The 21,156-nt window shown below is 37.9% G+C and overlaps 1 protein-coding gene across 3 annotated transcripts in view; it reads left to right on the top strand.

Annotated features, from left to right (window-relative positions):
* Nucleotides 1-20,328, top strand: part of RCAN1 (regulator of calcineurin 1) — a 38,668-nt gene extending 18,340 nt beyond the window's left edge. The window contains exons 1-4 of one of the 3 annotated variants that reach the window (XM_085547760.1): nucleotides 4,495-4,632; nucleotides 14,268-14,441; nucleotides 15,391-15,550; nucleotides 17,599-20,328. In XM_085547760.1, coding sequence (XP_085403886.1) covers nucleotides 4,510-4,632; nucleotides 14,268-14,441; nucleotides 15,391-15,550; nucleotides 17,599-17,762 — 621 coding nt within the window. In that variant the 5' untranslated portion in view covers nucleotides 4,495-4,509 and the 3' untranslated portion in view covers nucleotides 17,763-20,328. Of the gene's footprint in view, nucleotides 1-4,494; nucleotides 4,633-11,026; nucleotides 12,185-14,267; nucleotides 14,442-15,390; nucleotides 15,551-17,598 lie in introns of those variants that run through there. The other 2 variants (XM_015882082.3, XM_015882068.3) reach the window with 2 other exon arrangements.
* Nucleotides 20,329-21,156: the final 828 nt, after the last annotated feature.

Raw genomic sequence — 21,156 nt, 5'->3', positions numbered from 1 at the left:
GTTCTTGTGACTGCACCAGCTGATTCCAAAGCCTGGTGGGGGCTGTTGGTGCTTGGAGTTACTGACATCTTTGCACAGATGTGAAGCTGTGAATGTTGACTGTCTAGTCTCAGTTCCTGCTGTTATTTTCGAAGATGACTGCATTTAATCTTTCTAATATGAAAGCTTTTAAAATAAAAACTTGTTAGCAATGCAAGGTAACATTGCGTTAACACTGAAAAAGATATCCTCCTTGTCTCTGTATATAGAGCCAATCTTGAACCCATAACTGTACTTCTCTGCCTATCAGGATTCTTTTTCTCCCTGATTCTGGTACACTTTTACTGGATAGTTAATTATTTCTGTCCTTAGCATGTGTGCTCTTCTTGGCTTTACTAAAGAGCATACACTTTCCAGGTTACAAGTCAGGATGTAGTCCTTATAAATCATCTGAGGTATGTGCTATCTTTAGCCTCAGTTCATTTCTAAATTTTGCTCTGAAAAATCTCTGGAAATTCAACAGAAAATGAAGATTTTCCTATGGTAATTTGTGTTTTGTCCTCCCTCCACCCCCCACCCCCCCTTCTGTGAAGGTCCTAAAGCTTGCAGATTCCTTTATACACTAAGCATATTGCACAGACTGAGAACAATCGTCTGTTTTAACTCTGCATGTGTGTTCCTGAGAGCCACCTTCTAAAACACTGAATTCTCCCTTTTTTATGTATGGCAGCACACACTGGTATTTGTTCTAGCTTGTCTGGAGGCTCACAAAACCTGACTGGCTGACTAATGCCAAACAGAGTATCTTGCAATTGGGCTTTGCATGCCTTTTTCTTGATCATCTTCCTGCTCTGTCCCATCAGTATTTTCGCACAACTATTTTTAATCACTGTATTCTGTACTTTAAGTCTTTATCCCTGTGCCTTGATTGCGGAGACACTCAAGACAATCTTCTTTTCTTTGTCTGATGACGTTGAAAAAACTCTCCCTATCTCTGTAAGGTACATTTGACTTCTGGATTTATCCATTTGTGGAGGAACTTGGAAGGGGGAGGGGAGGGAAAGAGAATGTGTTGCTTATTATGGACTTTCAGAGTTTCTTTTGAAGGACTAATTAATGTCCCAAGGAGATTGTTCAGAGATAGATACAGGGTTACAGGCCCTTATTGAATATTCCTCAGAAATTCCCAGCCTTTTAAGGTGGTATTTATAATGACTGTTTTCTGCTTTCCAGGTGAAAAAGCTCTGTGGACTTGCTGACGTATTTCCTAGGTGTACAGCAGTCACAAATATTTCTTGCTCTTCTACCAAAGAGACAGAATTTATTCCAGACTGGACTCTTTGTAGCTCCAAAGTACTGGATAGCTTTAAGGTGAAGGTGAGCAAGTTGGAATTTTAGTGCTGATCAGGAGAACTAGTAATAATTGTTTCATGGTCATGCAGTTCAGGTTAATACGTTCACTCAGTAAGCATCATTCCTTGAACAAAGGAGAAGGACTTGTTCCATGTTTTTATGTAGGAAGATGTGTTCTCAGCCAACTTACTCAAGACCACTTTCATGCTGGTTCTGCACAGGTGTTAGGCCATTTGAATAGCTGGCTTGTATAATCAATCCATGTATACCAACAGCGCAATGGAGGTCTTATTTACTCATTCTCATTTTGCCTGCTATTTATTTAAAAATATTTTTTGCAATGGAACAAACATAATTGAACAGAAGTTGTTTATCTCTTCTAGAGGCCCTGGAGGTGCTCAAGGCCAGGTTGGATGGGGCCCTGGGCAGCCTGGTCTAGTATTAGTTATGGCTGTTGGTGGCCCTGCCTGTGGTAGGGGGGTTGGAGCTTCATGATCCTTGAGGTCCCTTCCAACTCAAGCCATTCTATGATTCTATGAGTACTTGCAGTATATAAGATTCTAAAATACCTCATTCAGAAGTCCACTGTTCTGTTCAGTCACTGCAATTTTCTGTATTTTGAATGCTACTTCTCAGCACTTCAAAGTCATTTTTCCAAGTGGAATGATATTTTTAATATGAATGGGAAAATAGTTGTCAGTAAATATACTGTATGACAGACGTCTATTTCCATCAGAATACTTGAATGAGAGCAAAATTGCAATCCATCTACTGTGGGTTGTTTGAGTAAATTCATTGCAGGAGTAAAAATAGGTTACAAAGAGCTTTTAAATTTTGAATTATAGTTGCTATATTAAAAATATCTCTAGAAGAGTGTAGTTGGTTACTCAAATATTCTCTTGTGGAATTTCCAAATTACCACTTTTATGTTACCAGTCAGTGAACAGGAATTTAATGTTTAATGCTTGGAAATGGAAGTGTAAGTCATGGATTTTTCCAAGGAAGGATTAAGTGCACTGTGTAGGTATTTTTCTCATGGTTGGCTGGAAAACCGTCACACGTTTGATCTGTAAATAGCCCTTCTTTGATAGAGCACAGCTCTTTATATTCTGTTTGAACATAGCAGACTATGCAATGTAAGAATGACAATTAGTGCATTTTAAGCTCCTAGTAAATATATATATATATAAGTCTGTTCAGTAAAAACAAAACAAAACAACACTTTTCTTCTTGGGAATGCTTTTGGAATCTGTAACTAAAAGAAATAATCAGTGGTTTATTTGCATTTTTGTTTTTTTTTAATACATCAGTCATTGTAATGTGCATAGGTTCTGTGTGCAGACAAATGGCTGAATTCAGCACTTGGCTTTGTAGACATCCTCACTGACATCCATAGTGATGCACACTTGTGGTCTGAATCTTGGATGCCTTCTGCTGAAAGGACAGGATCCTTGGTGTGATGCCCCTGCTGTAGGTGATGGACATGCAGCTTCAGGGCGTAATCTGTAGTTTCAGTCTTCTTAATGGAATTATGAGCATCTGTTTGAACTAATTTGAGCAGGTTTTCTTCTTTATTTTCCTTTTGAAACAATAGAAATAGATGCAGATAACCTTCTGCCAAGTTTTTTCCTTCTATTATGTAAAAAGTTATTGAATTAAGATCAAGAAAAGCAGTAGGCTGACAGATTCTGAAGCCAGTGTAGATTGCAGTTCGCATGTATTTGAAAGCTAAGAAATTTTAAGTAAAGGGAAAAGAAATAGTGGTAGCTGTAAAGAATTATTGATTAGACAAAACTTTATTATGGGTTTTGGTGTCTGCTGAGGAGATACCAAACAAAAGCACTCTATAAAGTAATGAGACCACAGGCAAACCAGAATGCTACTTCAGCAAATGGCGTCGAAGAATAATAATAGCTCTTGAAGATTTTGAGTCAGCTGTGCTCTATCCATGAGGGGGAGTACATATAATGAGATTGGTGTATTATCTCTGGATGTAAGACTATACCCAAATTCTCAGATGTCCACAAGAATAGTGCTAAGAAACACCACAGATTGAGTATAGGTAGCACCTTGCTGTGTAGCAGAATAGGAAAATAAACAAAATTCTTCTTGCAGCAATGGACCAGGCTGCCTTTTTTTTTTTTTTTCTTACTTCCATGAACTTTGAGGAGTGTGTTGGTTTTGGAAGAATTTCCAGGCTGCAGAATTCCTAGTTGTTGGTTTGTTTTCTCAAATAAGAAAATACAGATAGAACTGATGATAAAATGCTGTTGTTGAACACCCTCCATAGTGAACTGATTTCATTTCCCAAATGTGATAATGGAAGTTTCATTGCAGCTCAAAAATTTCAGTTCTGTTTGAGTTTAATCAGACTAGAACGACTGGGTTTTCCTTTCCCCTACCAGATATCACTTGTTTTGAAATTTTCACTTAGTATGTTGTAGGTTATGTCATATTTTACTGCATTCTGAAATTGAAGAGTAAGGTTAATGGTTTAAGTCCTGCTGAAACAAAGATTAGCGTTCTACTAGCAACTTCCAAAGTCATCAGCTGAAATGATAGCTGGCTTCAGAGTTCAGAGTTTTCTTGCGTTAAATAACTTTGGAACTCAATCTAACATGTTGATGGGAAATAGTAATCATAGAGATCATTGTGCATAGATTCAGAAACCTCTGAAACACTATCTAGCTGTGCCAGAACAGATTTGAAAACTAGATTTAGCTTAGATTGCTCAAAAAAGTAGTTAGGCTTCTTAAACTGATTTATGTGGATCTTTAACATGCAATGATTCATGCTTTATAATCATAGAAACGTAGAATGGTTTGAGTTGGAAGGGACCTTTAAGATCATCTAGTTCCAACCCCCTGTTATAGGCAGGAACAAAGTCCAGGTTGCTTACAGCACCATCCAGCCTGACCTTGAATTCTTCCAAGGAGGGGGCATTCACAACCTCACTAGGCAACCTGTTCCAGTGTCTCATGGTAACTTTTGATTTCAATGTTGAGTAGGGAGAATAGATAAGTAGATGATGACACAAATAATAATAACATATCAATTTTTTGCCTTTTTTTTTTTCTTCAAATTGTCTTCTGTGATCATCTCTGTTATATTGAAGACACAATGTGAGATAAAAGTATCTTAGAATCTTCGGTTTGTTTTAGAATATTTTCAGTTTATATGGTGGCATTATTGTCGTTGTTATCACAGAGTCATGGGGTAAGAAGGGACCTCTGGAGACCACTGAGTCCAATCCCTGCTAAAGCAGGTTCCCTACAGCAGGTTGCACAGGAAAGCATACAGGTAGGTTTTGAATATCTCCAGAGAAGGAGACTCTACCACCTCTCTGGACAGCCTGTTCCAGTGCTCTGCCACCCTCACATTAAAGTTTTTCCTCATGTTTAAATGGAACTTACTATGTTTTAGTTTGTGTCCACTGCCCCTTGTACTTTTGCTGGACACCCTCGAAGAAGGCCTGCCTCCATCTGCTTGATTCCCATCTTCTAGATATTTGTGAGTGTTTGTAAGGTGCCCTCTCAGCCTTCTCTTCTCCATGCTGAACAGGCCAAGCTGTCTCAGCCTTCCCTCGTAAGGAAAATGTTCCAGGCCCTCATCGTCTTTGAGGCCTTCCACTGGACTCTCTCTAGGAGATCCCTGTATTTCTGTTCAAGATGGGGAGCCCAGAACTGGACACAGAACTCCAGAAGTGGCCTCACCAGAGCAGAGCATCGGGAAACTACCACCTCCCTCAACCTACTGGCCACACTCTTTTTAATGCGCTCCAGGATATATCATTGGCCTTCTTGGCCACAAGTGCACGTGTGATGATCAGTGTGTGTCATAATACTAGAGAGCCAGACACATATATTTTTTTTCCTGAAATGGTATTATAAAGAATGAAGTGCTGATAGGAAGATTTTATTCTCATGAATGTGTTACTCACAGGAAAAAACAAAACCAACAGCTATTTAAAAGACAGCCTTTGGTATTTAAATTTTTTTAGATACCAGTGTGTAAGGCCAGTACCAAAGTTTCCTTAATGCCCCTCAGCTCACTGTGTTGCATGAGCAACGTGCAGAGGCAGTGTTGCAGCACTCCAGCTGTGGTAACTGTTAGAGTATGTGTGATGTGTGAAGAATTTGTGATTCCAACAGTAAGCATGTGCCCTGTCCCCTGGACTTCTCCCTCTACTGAATCTAACTTATAAATAACTTTACAGCTGTTTGTTCTTTACAAAGCGAAGTGTTCATCTTCAGAAGGTGCCCCCTCACTTGAAATAATTGAGAGGCCATTTTTGTTTTAGTAGCTGATTCATATAACTTGTCTGTCTCCTACTTTCTCCAATTGTTTCATCTTGCAGATCCACCTATCTGTTAATTACTTTCTAGATTATTATTTTTTCTTACTCTAGTATTCAAATAAATAACCCTGAGTCAGTCTGTTGGTGGCTTTTCCCAGTTACTGTGGCTTCCTTTACTTCATAGTTGCCTAGTGCTTATGATATAGCACTTTATGATGGGGGAAGGGAGGGCCTTTTTCTTTTTCAATAGCTTCCAACTGCTGTAAATAGTTTACAGATACTTTTTCTATAGTATACAAACTTGATTTAATAATACACTTTGTTTTAAAAGTCCATGTTCTTTTTCAGCTGAAATTCTCCAAAGATCATCTATATTTATTTCCTTTTTCTTGCTTTTTTTTTTTTTTCTTTCCAGTTTCTGCTCTGAGGAAAAGATTTATATAGATAACCTATATTTATAGAAGCCCTTAAAAAGTTTAAGGAAAAACAGATGAGTTGTGTAAGGATTTCCTGCCCTTCCCTTTCCATAGTTGGCTTCAACTTGTGTGACACGTGCACTGATTCCATGAGTTAGATTGTATTGTCTCTGTTACTTTTTCTTCCCCTTTTCTACTTAAATATAAATAAATCAGCAATCCAACTGTATCTGACTGTGAGAATACTCATATTGCCATTTGTCTTAGTTAAAGATTCATAGTGGTTTTTAACTTCTGATTGAATGATTTTTTTCTTGCATCTCCTTTTCTCCAAACGTGAGCTGAATTGAACAGTCTTTTCCAGACATTTTCATTCATTTTTAAGCAACAGCTTATCTTTATGAAGGTTGATTTTGATAGTTTGAAATCAAAAAATCAAACTTTCTCCTGTTTTGGGGCTGCCCCCCACCAGCTCAGGCTGCCCAGGGCCCCATCCAACCTGGCCTTGAGTGCCTCCTCCAGGGATGGGGTACCACAGCTTTTCTGGGCAGCTGTGCCAGTGCCTCACCGCCCTCTGTGGAAAGGATTTCTTTCAACGGTCAACCTAAATTTTGCCTCTTTTAGTTCAAAGCTTATCCCACTTTTCCTATTAGATACATACCATACAAAAATTTGGTCCCCCTTCTGCTTATAAGCTCCCTCCAAGTATTGGAACTTAACATCTTTAAACATGGTCGCTCTCTCTTCTGTTGTGTCTTCCATTTAAAAGAAGAAAAGCTTTTCCCAGAACAGCTAAGTCAAAAGCAGAGGTGATGTTACACTCAGAGAAGTGGCTTTTAGCCTTGTCTATCTGCAATAAATCTACTCTGACATGCCAAATGTGGTACTGATACTTGTGCTGGATTAGTGTTCTGTGACAAGTATTCAAGCATTATTTCTGAGAAGCTGTTTTTTTTTCTGTCTGAAAATACTGTGCAGTTCAGAGTTCTGTGGCCATTTAATACTTTTTTTTTAAGGCTTTCCCATATGGTGCTTGGCATAACTTGTACTGAAGACAAAGGGGTTTTTCCCTTATGTACCGTACTATGCGGTATGATATAGATGCCATAATGGATGCTTAAATTTTGAAGCTGCACAAATTTTTGTCTCTACTCTTATGCCTGGAAATTGTGACTAAAATGCTTATTCACATATGAAATAGTGAAGGGTCATGTGTTTGCTGTTCCACATTATAAACAAAGTTAATGAGAGGAGCTGATGATGAGTCTTAGCTCCATGCTTCATGCCTCTTTTTCCATTTTGTCACCGTGTGGGTGTTACCTTGTCTTAATGCACTTCACATAGCTCCGTGCAATTTGGAAAACCAGTCTGTGTACTTGCATTGCTCTGCTCTCTGTGATTTCTGTATATATATATTTGCAAATAATTTTTGCAGCTTATAATACTGATTATTTCAAGGTTTTTGAGCATTCCTCTACTAACGCACTACTCAATGTATATACTTACTTGCTTGTAATATCTTTCTGATAACGTCACAAATGAGTAAAACAACAAGTACAGCTTTGTGGGAAAACTTCAGGTTTTTTTTAATCACAAAGCAGAAGAAACTGTCCGTAATTAGTTGTATGATAATTCTGACTCCTTCTTTTTCCATGCCTTTCTTATATATTCCATTTGATTCTGATCTGGATTTGCCTTTTTTAGCTGTGTCAAGGACTGAGTTAGTGCCTGATTGCATAAGTAGGTGTGCGGCCATTTTGGTGTTCTGAATTAGATACCACGGTTGTCAGACTGCAGCGTTCAGCCTCGAGTAAGGATTTTGGAGAGGAATATAGACAAACATGATTGATCTGTCAGTTGTTTTTACTTGATAATAAATGCTGTTGGATTTGCAAAAAGAAATCACATGCACTTTTCCTTTTGGTCTTCATGTATGGAGAATTTTTTGTTTAGTGGGAAGTGGGGTTAGTAGATATATTTTTGTTGTTGTTGTTTTTGCTGTTATTTTTGGATAGCACAATGAGACTAAGGATGGTACAGATGTCATAAGGCAAGTGACTTAACTCACTACCCTCAGTCCTGGTTTTTTGGGTGGGCCAGCTGACACTTGATGAGCAAGAGAAGCCACAGTAATTTTCCAAACAAAACCATAACAAAAGATCAAGCGAACAACACAAAGAGCTGCCCCAGAAAAACAACCTATTTCTCAAGTTCTAGGAGCAAGGAAATGAAAGTTTCCTGACCATGGAGAATGTTACCATTTCCTCCCTGCTCTGTTAGTTTGAAGAACACGCTTAGAGGGAGCTGAAAAAATCCGCTGTTGAGAACACATACTCAGTGATTGTTTCAGTTTAGATTACTGCTAAATTCTAGAAAGGAATGTTTATCAGCTTTTCACATTCTGTTGTACACAGATATGCAGCTTTCCTATTTTTAAATTGCAGAGCAATATAGGTGAGGTCTCTAGAACAACTTTTGACTCTAGACTTTTCTGTGTAGGAAGTTGTTTATTGTTTACTGTCTGCTCCTCTTTCTCCTTTCCCAACTACTAGGAAGATGAAACAAGTATGATTATTCATTCCAGGTAACTGTAGGATGTTTATCCCTGCCCTAAATAAGGGTGAAGGCAAGATAATTAACGTGAAGACAGGAATAGAAACTGTATGTTGATAGCAGAGGATCAGCAAGTATATATAGTGGGAGTACAGGGACTCCAAAAGGAGCAACCGCCAAGGGTAATTGAAGTATGCCAGTGATGAGGAAAAAGTGTGGTCTGCATTCTGATTTATAGTCTATAAGGTGATTGTTTTGCTCACTTAGTTACCAACATATTTCTTTTAATTTTCTTTCTTAGGTTGTTGGCTTTGATGTACGTATCAGCAGCAACCAGTCATTTTTGTGACTTGCCTTTTTTCTACTTCTTTGGTCTCATTTCTTCCTCTTACCTATTTTATTGCAAGTGGAGATTAAATTATAGAACTAATTATGACATTCAATCATTGTTTTTCCTTTCCCTCAGAAAACAAGCCCAAAAACGAACTGTCAAATTTCTCTGCCTGGAAAGTGCTAGTAATGGAGCATCTGTCAGGAGCTATTGAGGTTAAGGAATATTTTAGTGAGTTTCTCCTCTGCAGTTTGTAGAGACAGATCTCAAATATGAAGGATTAAGCTCCAAAATCCATACCCTTTAATGGAAAGGTGAACTGTGATGCCAACTGTGCTTGTCACTTCACCTTAATCTTATTTATTTCATTTCTCATCATTGAGTACAGCAGCATTCTGTTGCGTCAGTGAAATATCAAATATTTTATTTGTTACTTGGATGAAGGTATATATCTTTAAGCAGGTGATCTTACCCGTGTTCTCTTTTCTGTATTGTAGTCGTGAGGTCAGTAGGGAGTCTCAGAGAACACAAAGCAGCAAGCTCTCTGAAGATGAGGGAGGGAAAAAAATACTACCCTGATAGCATCAGAATCATAAATCCCCATGCGCTGACAGTGTTGCAGTGTTCTTGTTCCAGGTAATTTATTAGTATGTGGGTTTAGCAAATGTTAAAGAACGTGAGCAACACAGAAGAAACATTGCAACACTGTCAGGGTTTTGTAATGGTGGTTTTATAACTTGGACTCTTGGCTTTTAGTAGGCTCACAACTTAGTGTGTTAGCCCTATTTTAAATTATGAGGTTAGATGTGAAAAAATGGCTGTAGGAAGACTTGTGCCTTACCCTCAGTATCATGTAGATGATCTTGGGTGTAGCAGTCTGTTTGCTTGTGGGGTTTTCTTTTTTTTTAATTCTTCATGAGATTTGGACTCAAATGTAAGTCTGAAATAACAAAGGGTTGTACATACCTAGAATCTACCTGTCCTACTTGAAGTTGAGTCCATGATAGGACTTCTTCAGAACTTTAACCACTGAACTGCTAGGAGGCTTTCATACACTTTGCTATAAAGGTCTGCAGTGAGTTTCCTGGAGGCTTCCTTCTGTTGAGCAGCTTGAAAACTCCAATGTTGGTCCAACGAGGCTCTTCCAAAACAGCATCCTTTCTACCTATCACCCACAAAATACACTCACCTAGGTAGCCTCAGAGTATGCCAAATGACTCTGACTCCACATCAGGTTACACAGGGACCTTTTTTATTTACTTATCAGTAGCAACAGCATTCACCTCAGGATGTGGAAAACCTATTTTTGGTTTCCTTGTATGCCCAAATGATTCACGGCCATCTTTTCCAGTTGAGCGTCTAGACCACTGGTCTATGGAGTCATGCTTGGTGCTTCCTCTTGTGAAGTCTTTAGGACAGTTGATGACCTAATTCCAGAGCAAGGGCAGGATTCAAGAAATACTCTGCATGATTTTCTGTGTTACCTCAGGTAGTTTACACCTTGGTATGGTGGCTCCTTATGAATCTTAACGTATCTGCATTTCTGGGTACAGGTGTGGTGATTTTGGGAACTCAAACCAGTTTTCAGTGTACGTGTGCCATGTCCAAATCTCAGAATGGTTGGGTCACAGGTTAGACACTGCATCCCATCTTCTAGTGACCTTTGAGAAAGAGCTGTTTATTCTTCTCCTCTTTCTGTCTGTCAGGCAGCCTGTATGTTAGGAGCTCAGGATCCTTGTTATCTATTACTTTATTTGAGGATTTGAGTTTAATCTCACTGATAGCATCTATGCTAAATGTTGCATTGTTCTTCTGAACTCCTCTTTCTGGAGCTGAGCTTGTTTTAAACTATGGATTTCTAAGGAAGCCCACTACCTTTCACACTGAGGTAGCTTATATGCCAGCTAATATGCAGTAGCAGATAATTTGACTGCAAAGCAGGGGTTTTGGCCTATGACACAGTAACCATCTTTAGCTTCAAGCAAGTAAGTAAAGCTTGAGGATGTCAAGAAGGCTATTTGTGTGAATAATTATGCATTATTAAATGTGTATGAAATAAGGTCTAAAATTAACAACTGCTTATTGTTTGCAAGTATTTTATGAAAATACATGATTCTGTGATAACCTCATTTTCTAGTCAAATGAACTAAATGCACTTAAATTTGACTTCCTTACAAATTTTGACCTAAATCTACGTGGGAAGGTTCCAAACAGTTTGTAAAAGCTTCAGTTTAAATGTAATGAAGTAGTTCAAAATTATAATGATTTTTTTACATATAGGTTGTTCTTGCTGCTTCTTGTGAAACATTCTGAAGTCAGGATACAAATTCATAAACCAGTAAATGTTCAGGAACTTTAGTTTCATAGCTCATTATTGCCATGATGTAGCTCAGGTTGTCTTTTAAAAGCCTGTCAGTAGGTTTCTGATGAAGCTTTTAGTTTAAAAGAATTCATTTTATGGGGCTCAGACTGAGTTTTTATTAAAGTGGGAATGGAAACTAATCCAGCCAGTTGCACTGGAGAAAGCTTCAAAATGAATTCTCATTGTAAAGGGAAAAAGTATTTTCCCAAATGAACCCCTCCTAATCTCTAAGTTTCAGCCTGTGTATTTTTTCCAAAATTTACTAAAAGCTACTGACCTGAGGGATTTGTTTTCCATTCCGAAGTCTTGAAATTTTCCTCCTGGCTAATTACAGCCTATTACTCTAGACTTTGGTCCTTTAGCAGTAACATTTTCCATCTTAAGATGGGTTGTCCCATTCCAATGAAGAGCATGTTGTCTGAGCGCTGAATGGAATTACTACCAGTGGAAACTATGCTGCAAGAGGCTTGATAAAGCAGCTGCTGTGCAAACCTCAGCTGCTTTTTCCATCCTCCCGAGCGCTGGTAATTAGCATAGGGAAGCTGACTAATGTGCTGACGTCACTTCTTTCCAGTAGAAGCTTACATTTTGTTCCTGACTGCCTCAAAGCATGCAGGACTTTGTTCAGGAATTCACTGTCACATACAGGATGCTCTGAAACCTTTGCTTTGCTTTTTTTTTTTTTTTTTTCCCCTTCGGAGGGGCTGGACTTGTTTCCCTTATAAACGCTGCCTGCAGAACCAGCAGCTCCCTTAAAAGTAATTGGTTTCTGCTGAACAGCAGGTATCGCTTCAGCAAAGCGCAAAATGCATTTTAGAAATTTTAACTACAGCTTTAGTTCCCTGATTGCCTGCGTGGCAGATAGCGATGTCTTCAATCAAGCAGAGACAAGGGTATGCTTTCTCTTTTGCTTTATTTATCTGGACTACCAGAGTGCTCAAGTCTGTGGGTACTGTTTTTGTAACTGGTTAGAACACAGCTTACCTTGAGAGCTTTTTTACTTACAAGGAAATGTCACATTGGTGCTGTGTTATGCTTTGATATGAATGAATCTCACTCTCAAAATTATTAGATCTTAAGCTGTGTGGTTTTGAAAAAAATCAGAAGTTTAACTCCAGACACTTCTTGTCTGCATAGTGTATTCTTCACTTTCATATGCTTTCAGCCATGCTTGGGCTATGATCTTAGTAGTAAGGGTCTTGTAACTTACAGTACATTTCATGCTTTCTCATGTGTTCTTTTCTGTTTGGCATTCTATATGTTAATCATGTTAGAACTGTTAAGCACTTATCTTGGATCTGTACTTCACTGATTAGAATGAATATAACATGAGTAATACAGTCCTGATACAGTGAATTGTTGACTAAGATACCTCAAGGACAAAAGTAACATTTTGTTCAATGTCCTCCTGTTTGCATGATATTTATGACCTATAGAATCCCCACTCTTTAAAAAACAAGATTTTGCACAACTCTTGCAGGTTCTCTCTGAACTGAATGTGAACACTGACATTGGGTTTTTTTCTAACATGTTTTTTCTTTTTCTCCCAAGTAACTTATGAGTAAGGCTTTGAAATGCAGAGATAATTTTCATAGTTCCATCTAGCTGTCTTTCCAGTACAGGAAGCTAACACATAGAAACTTTCTATACAAAGGGTCCTGTAATCAGATCTCATATTGAAGGATCTTAAATATGGCTCAACAAGAAGTAGGACAGCTCTAGTTTAATATATCTTTGGAATGTAGTGGTTATGTATATAGCTGTGATGAGTTTGTGGAACAGAACTCTTTGGAAAGGAAAATGAAAAAATCTTGAAGCAATCACTGCTCCCTTATGTAATCTGTTGCTTTTCCTACTAATGCAAAATGAAACCGTAAAATAATAATAATGAGGTAGTGCAGTTGTGTATATTTGCATATTTTAGCTTCATATTCAACTTCCAGCAAGCTTTTATGAAGAGAAAATACCAGAAATACCAGCTTGCTCAATCCATCTCCATCGCTGTAACTGGTTGTGTCCTAATGTGCAATGGCAATAGTATGCCAGCTTCAAAACATCCTACGCTTCTTCCTTTGATTTGGCATCCTCAAATAAATAAATTCTATATAAAGTAAAAATAGTAGTAAAAATAATCAGGTCAAGTTTGCATAGGTGCCCTAGGAGCACATGCATCCAATGCAACAAGGACATGACCAGCTATTGGTCATCTTTAGCCTTTTAATGCAGTTAGGGTACTGAAGTCCTGTCAGCTGCAGTTCTGTAGAGGTATGAGATTCTGGTTTAACTCCTGTACTTACAGCTCAGTCAGAAGTCAAAATGTGTCAGAGGCCCTTCAGAAGCTCTGTGGTTAGTGCTTAGGTCTTTTTAGAAGACGTAGTAGGAGCCTTTTTAGGATTGAGCTCCAGAAATAGAAGAGGCTATTAAATCTGCATTCAGTAATAATATATTTTCTTAACGTTCATTTTTCTAAATGAAAGCAACAGCTGTTATAAAAGGCGATGTTCGTGACCTTTATTATGTCTGCTGAGTCACTGAAGAAAATTACATTTAGTGTGCAAATAGGATTTTTTTTCCTTTTTTTTCTGTTAAAAGTCTCGTATTGGTTTCCTTGAGAATTTCACACTTAGACAAAGACATGCTTGACAGACTTTTTTTCAAGGCCTTTCAATATTAATTTTGTAAGGAAAGCATTTCTCTTCGACACCTTAACAGTACTAATGTTTCTATTATGCTGCTAAATAAGGTATTTATTGATAATAAGCTATTTTTTAATAAGGAAGGGGAAAGCTACTATAAAAAGAACAAGTGATAGGCTAGAAAAATTAAAAATAAATAGATAATAAGACAAAGATACCTAAGGTGTAACAGTGGCTCTAATCTTCAGGAGTACTGGTGTGTTCCTTCTATTCATGTCTGTGTTTCTTCAGAACAATGCGCAGTGTTGCATATTGACTCTTCTCGATCCTTTCTTTTCAGGCCAAATTTGAATCGCTGTTTAGAACATATGACAGAGATATCACCTTTCAGTATTTTAAGAGCTTCAAAAGAGTACGAATAAACTTCAGTAACCCTTTATCTGCGGCAGATGCAAGAGTCCAGCTGCACAAGACAGAGTTCCTTGGAAAGGAAATAAAACTGTACTTTGCTCAGGTATGTCATTTTGTGATTATTCTTGGAGTGAATTAAGCGTGGCTAAATAGTGGTAAGCTTCCACAGGTCTCCAGTCATGTTAATGAATGCTTAGTTTTTGGTTTGATTAGGTTGTTCCAAAGCTACCTGTAGCATACTCTGCACTTATCTCTCTTTCTTTGTTGCTTTGTTGCCCTTGGGGAAAGAAGAGTAGATGATAGTAATCAACATAGTTAAAGATAGAACTCCATTGGGTGGGGGAAGCCAAGTGTATTTGGCAGCAGTACAGACACAATAAAATGCTCAAATAGTATGTAAGGGAATCCAAAGTGTAGAAGCACACGTTAAGGACTCCTACCTGTTGATCTGGCTCTCACTACTGCAGATCTCTTGTACTTCAAGATTGCATTCAGTGCAGCTTTCTGACTGGCTAGCATCTGCTGCTTAAGATGTGCTAATCTGGGTGCTTTTTGGTAGCTATGTATTTTCCTCCGTAAATTTAATGGGGAAATTAACCTATGTGTGTCTATTTCAGATGTCCCTAGGGACAGTCCTGAAGGAGCCAGTTTATTTATATACCTTCTAGAATTCTCACCACTCTCGCTTGTGGTAATAAGTTTCAACACCATTTACCTTAAAGCCCATATCCAGCTTCCTCCTATTTCAGTATTTTAAGGGCAGATACTTTCTGATGAAAGTTTTGTAAAACTTCATAATGAGAAGACGCAGATGTGCACACTTCATTGCATGTTCCATCAGAGTAAATGGATGTGATGACTTGTCTGTACTTTGTATACTGGGTCTTTCATGTAGCTCTCTTCAATACTATTGTTACGTGCTGCCACCTTGAGTGCCTGTTACAGCATAACATCTATCCAAACCGTAAAATTCCTCACTAATAATGAATTCATTGATAACAGTGGAATACCTTTGGTCTTTTAATGCTATTTTTTTTTTTTTTTTTTTGCAGACTTTACACATTGGAAGCTCACATTTGGCACCACCCAATCCAGACAAGCAGTTTTTGATTTCACCTCCTGCCTCTCCACCTGTTGGTTGGAAGCAAGTAGAAGATGCTACCCCCGTGATTAACTATGACCTTTTATATGCTATCTCCAAGTTAGGGCCAGGTAAGAAGCATTAGAAGCACAAACGTTTGCATTTTGAAATGAATGTCTAGATTTTTTTCCAAATGAAGTACTGTCTACCAATTACATTGGTAATGTCTGAAAAAGGAAGCTGTAAACTTCTTACACACACACCAACTCCACAGGATCGTTTTAAGGGCCTGTACCTCAATAATATGGTGTTCTGAGATTTACCAACAGCGTGAATGTTGTTTCAACAATATATGAGCTTGTTCATCCAAATTTTTAAGAAGCAACTTCCTAAAAATAAAGAGGAAGCTGGGTTGTTGCACACCTTCTGCAAATCCTGTCTCAGATGAGGACAGTAAAACAGTTAAGGGTTGTGTAGTTTTGCATTGGAATTACCTCTGTTTGCATTCTGAGATAGTTTCTCTCCTATGCATACCGCTCTCTCAGTATCATTGTGGTTTGAGGTTTACTTATTTATTGGAAGCTTTAAGATAGCTTTCCTCTGGGAAGAAAAATGCTTCCTTTCTACCTTTCCCTGTCCAAGTGACAGGTCTGGGAAGGAACTTCTAGACCCTCTTGCATCAGCTTTGCAGTCGTAGCTTGACTGCATGCAGGAGAAATCCACAGTTCCTAATGAAAATAATGTGACCACAAAGGAATTTTTCTGAACTGTGGAAGTTCATATCCTTGCGGCCTGTGGAGAGGCAGATATCTTTGCTAATCCTGGGATGAAAACTGGGGTGGATTATTGCCATTCTTTAATAAGCACAACATTTTGATTAATATATGAATTACAATGGCAAGAATGTTTTATAGGAAAAAAATTCACAGAAGTAAAGCTGTAAAATACTGCCAAAAAAATCATTTGATTATCCAGAAGCATATCAACAAAGCATGTGAGCCTGCATATAGTTATTTGAAACCATCATTCAAGAGTACATCTGACATCCTAAATTTGGTTCTCATGAAATCTGTTTTTGAAACAGAAATCCCATAAGATGGTGCTCATTGGAATAAAAGTTGTTTTTGATGAAGCGCTTGGAATAAATAAATAGCACTACAGCTTGCTGCTCTTATTAATGTTCAGTGCTTGTTTGCTGCTTGCTGCTTTCCTTTTAAGTTTTGGCAATACCAGGAAGAAATATATAGGTCTTGTATATTTAAATCTTGAAATACTGAAATCTTTAAAAACAACTGGTTGGCTTTTTTTCCCCTGCAAGTTTTGTTATTAAGATGCCTTACAGTAAGCTCATTGGCAGATCTGTGATCCCTTTCTCCATGAGGTTTTTCACATGTATTGTGAATGTTAAGCCCTTTAAGGCTCTACCTCTTTTTCTCTATGGAACTGCTCTTCTTGCCTCTTCCCCCTCCTGCAGTCCTCCAGAAAACAGAGCAGAGACCACTTTAGAGCCTTGGCATGCCACAGCCTGCAGTCTATTATATTATATTATAGCTCTCTCAAACAACTGATAGCTGAAGTGGTCTTAAAGAAAATTGTTTTCCCCCCTAGGAGCTAATGAATCTAAAGTAACAAGAAGAAAAAAAGTAAGGGGAGCCAATGAAAGAAATGGAGGAAAGAAGTAGTTTGCTCTTTCCCTGATCTAACGTTAAGATTAAAACTATGTAACATCTGTTTAGATGCAATTATTTATCTCGTGGCAAAAACAGATTTCAAATCAGCAGTCAACCCAGTTTATATCATAGCGCACCTACACGCTGGTTGTATTATATCTCATCCTGTACATTGCCTGCTGTGTAGCTCCAGTTATGCCAGAACAGCATCAGAAAGCACTTCTGTGAGAGGTGGGTGAAAGTGCATCCAGCCTCGTTAAGTACTAAAACTTTGGGGGAGTAAGGAAAATCCTATGGTTTTGTCAGCACTGAGGAAAACTGTCTACATGATACAGTGGATGCTCTATATGCTTTACAATAAATATAGCTGTCAGCACCATCTAATGCTCTGTGGCATCAGTGTATTACGTAGACAGCTAATGACTCCTTTTTGGTTTTAGTCGCGTCTTTCATACCTGTTTATAAAATGGATTCTTCTTAACTAGTTTTGTTAATTTTCTACCTTCCAGGAGATAAGTATGAGCTACACGCTGCCACTGACACTACCCCTAGTGTTGTTGTCCATGTATGTGAGAGCGACCAGGAAAACGATGTGGAAGAAGAAATAAAGAAACCCAAACCAAAAATTATTCAAACAAGAAGACCGGATTATACTCCTTCCCATTTAAGCTGAACTGCTATGGGTTTTCAAGGGTTACAAGTAGGCATATTGAAGGAAATATTTACTGTGGAAACAGCAGGTCGCAGGTTTGGTGGCAACAACAGCAGCTGTAGTAGGAGAAATTCCAATGTAAGTTTGCTCTGAAAAAGTAAAGGAAGTTTCATCCTTATTTTTAATGCTGTTGATAGATACCGTGAGTGTGTTCCCAGATCTCTGGGAACGAGGGATAGGAAGAAGATGACATTTTGAGTCCTAATAAGACAAACTTCGGGTTCCTTTTGCGGGGGGTACTGTAGGCTTTTCCATTATAAAGCAGCTGGGGGAAGATTTCTTTGTTCTATCTCGCATAAATCCTCAAACTAATAGGCTAGTCGTTGTGTGGTGTACATAGCGATAACAGAGGTGGTTTTAAAGATAAAATATTTGGAATTGTAAATCTTTTTCATATAATAGATTTTGTGCATGTGTATTCTTGGTCTTCTAAAGTAACTTTGCATTATTTTCTATAGTTTCTCACACGCTTTTGGAGATCTAGGAAATTGTTTCAAGTATTTATTATCTCAGCATCCCAAATTTACTACTAGATGTGTACATACATATATATTTATATTTGTTTATATGGGCACTCATCTTTCAGCAGGCATACAGTTTATTTGGCACCCTACCTTGGTGCTATGTAACTTGTGCTTTTAAAATCTGACTCTTTTAACTGCCTATGTAGGATTTTTGTCAGGCAAAGCTGTAGGGAAAAAAAAAGTGCAATAGTTGATTTAAAATTATTTAAGTTAAACTAATTTATATCTTCGATAACAATTCTTCAGTGACTTTAAACCTCATTTGGGTTAAAGAAAAGTATTCTGAAACGTATAAGCAAAGCTCATGTCGTGTGTTCGCAGCAGCGTGCGTTTTCAGTGAGAAGAATGGTAACAGAGAGAGAATGAGAACATTATTCCGTCGGCAGGTCTGCGCTGCTGGAACAGGGATCTAACAGGGAATAAAAAATAGACGCGGTGTGTAGAACAGCGAAGAGAGATGGAGTGCCTTTTCCTCATTCATTCCTGATGTGAGCTGTTTCTACAAGCTGCACACCAGTATCTTTTTCTACTGGCTTTGTATGTCCATAAGTATATACTTTCTTAGCTCTGCTTCTAGAATAAGCTGGTAGTTAGAAATGCTTAACGCCAAGGAATGATGCATACTTAAGTATTGGGTATACATGGGAAAAGCTTTAGGGGTTGTTTTATTTTTTAATATTTAGTGTTTAAAAGCTGTGGCTCATGACAAACAAGTTTGGCAAAAGATGGCAGAAGTGTATTTTCATATTTGTTTTTTTTTAATGGGAATCTTTGCTTTGATGCAAGTCTGGTTTTTTTTATTTCTTTTTTTAAGAGATAGTAACTGCTCTCTTTGGGAAAATATCACCAAACGTTTTTAGAAGGGGAATGTCTGGAGTTTTTCAGTGTGTTTCTAGAAGTCAAAGCTGTTTGGTTCCGTGTTGGTTCACTTTTGCCACACTTGGTCTGAGGATCTTTTATACCTGGAGTTAATGTAAAGAAATTGATCAGTGCCATTTGAAGCAAACGTAGACTTAAACATCTGGGCTCACGCCTTGATTTTTAAACAAAATAATAGTGAAGCAAGTCGTGTAACAAAGCCATTCCAAGCTGCGGTGCGGTATGTAAGTGGTCTATTGAAGGCCCGTCATTATACTAAGCAAAACAGAGACTGATATCCTGTGACTAAAGAGAACAGGAATATTTTAAAGGTCATTCAGTTATGACCTTGGTCTGTTTGTTTCAGTTTACGGGGCATACCTAACGCTGACAGTCGGTGTCTATCTTGGTCCTAATTAAGTGGCACTCTCTCCAAGTCAAGGTGCTTAAGGTTATTTGCCTTATTAATATGTAACAATCAGCTAAATACATCTACTGCTTCTTAACACCCTAAAATAAATAAAAAGGAGAGAAATCCTATTAGTTTGCCACCACTGTCTCTAAGCCTTTTCAAGATTTGTTTTTCCATGTTTCTCAAATTGCTACTGGACTTCAGCGTTTTACTTCATACAACTTGAAACTGTTGAAATATGCCTGTGTGGTCCCTTTTCTGTCTGTCCATGATTACCAGTCGAAGCATTAGTTTTGCATTAGCCACTTAGTTTCTGTTCTGCTTCCTGGCAATCCAAACCAAGCAGTGCTGATACTCAATTATAAAAATAAAGAATGTTAAAGAAGTACCAGTATGATCTTCCCAGTTTATTACCCTCATATCTGCCTAATAAAGGTGGACACTGGAAACCATGGATGGAAGACTTGGGATGGCTGCAGAGTGTTCTCCTGACTGTAATTGTAAACAAAGATGGTGAGACAGTAATCTGCCTGTCTTTTCTGGTGGTTGTATATCTTGGCGTGTGTCACCTTCTGTTATCATGACTACAATATATTGTGTGCCCTGTTGTTTTTTTCTAGAAAACAAAAACAAAAAACAAGCAAAAAACTGTTTAAATGAATGTTTAATTGGTATTTTATACGATTGTATAGTGTGGGGCATATTTAAATTAAAATATTTTGTCTTCTTGTAACGCTGTGGTATTTGTACATGTAACTCTTCAAAGATTTTGCACTGCGATCTGAACTTCAGGCTTCTGAACGCTGCTGGTTTGGATAAGTAAGAATTGATTAAGAATATCGGTCACATCCTTATCAACTTAATGCGTTTACTCATAGAGAAAGATTTCCCAACCTTCTGCTTTAAGTGACTCGCATGATCTTAATGCAAATAATGAGAATCTACTAATAAATGAAATTGTCCAAAATATTTCAGTTAAAAACTGATTGTTCTGTGGCAGAAGCTGACATGCTTCTTAATAACAGTACCAACACTTTACCGTTCTGTTATGTCTTTACTCATGTTTTTGTTTTGTTTTTTTTTTCACCTACTGCATGAATAATTCTATTTTTAAAGCTCTCCAAGTTGAAAATATCAGTGTTTCTATGGCTTTATCCAGCAATCCAGTGTGGTGAGTTGCAAAGCATGTGCAAAAATGCTTTGAAAGTTTCACTCCTTAGAATGGAAGAAATCCTCTCATGCATAAAGAAGTTACTGCTATTAATGCCCATCATTCTTCTCAGCACTTATGACTGAGTAGTATTGATATCTGTAATAAACTGCCCCATAAACAGAAGCTATTTGAAACAGCAAAGTTTTGCTGCTCATCAATAGCAGGCCCACCCAAGGGAATCCCTGTGTAGAGTAACCAGAATAACTTGATCCTTACATGACCTAATAAAATAAGTTGCTCCAGTTTCAAACAATAGCAGTTTCAGCTGTTTTTCACACAGAATGCCTCGTTTCTTTTTCTTTTTTTTTTTTCTATCTATTGTTCACAGTTTCCTTATTGGCATTCTGC

This window comes from Coturnix japonica, chromosome 1 (assembly GCF_054131305.1).
Source record: "Coturnix japonica strain WE chromosome 1, WE-NBRP24, whole genome shotgun sequence".
NCBI lineage: Eukaryota > Metazoa > Chordata > Aves > Galliformes > Phasianidae > Coturnix > Coturnix japonica.
This window is presented reverse-complemented; position numbering and strand designations above follow the sequence as displayed.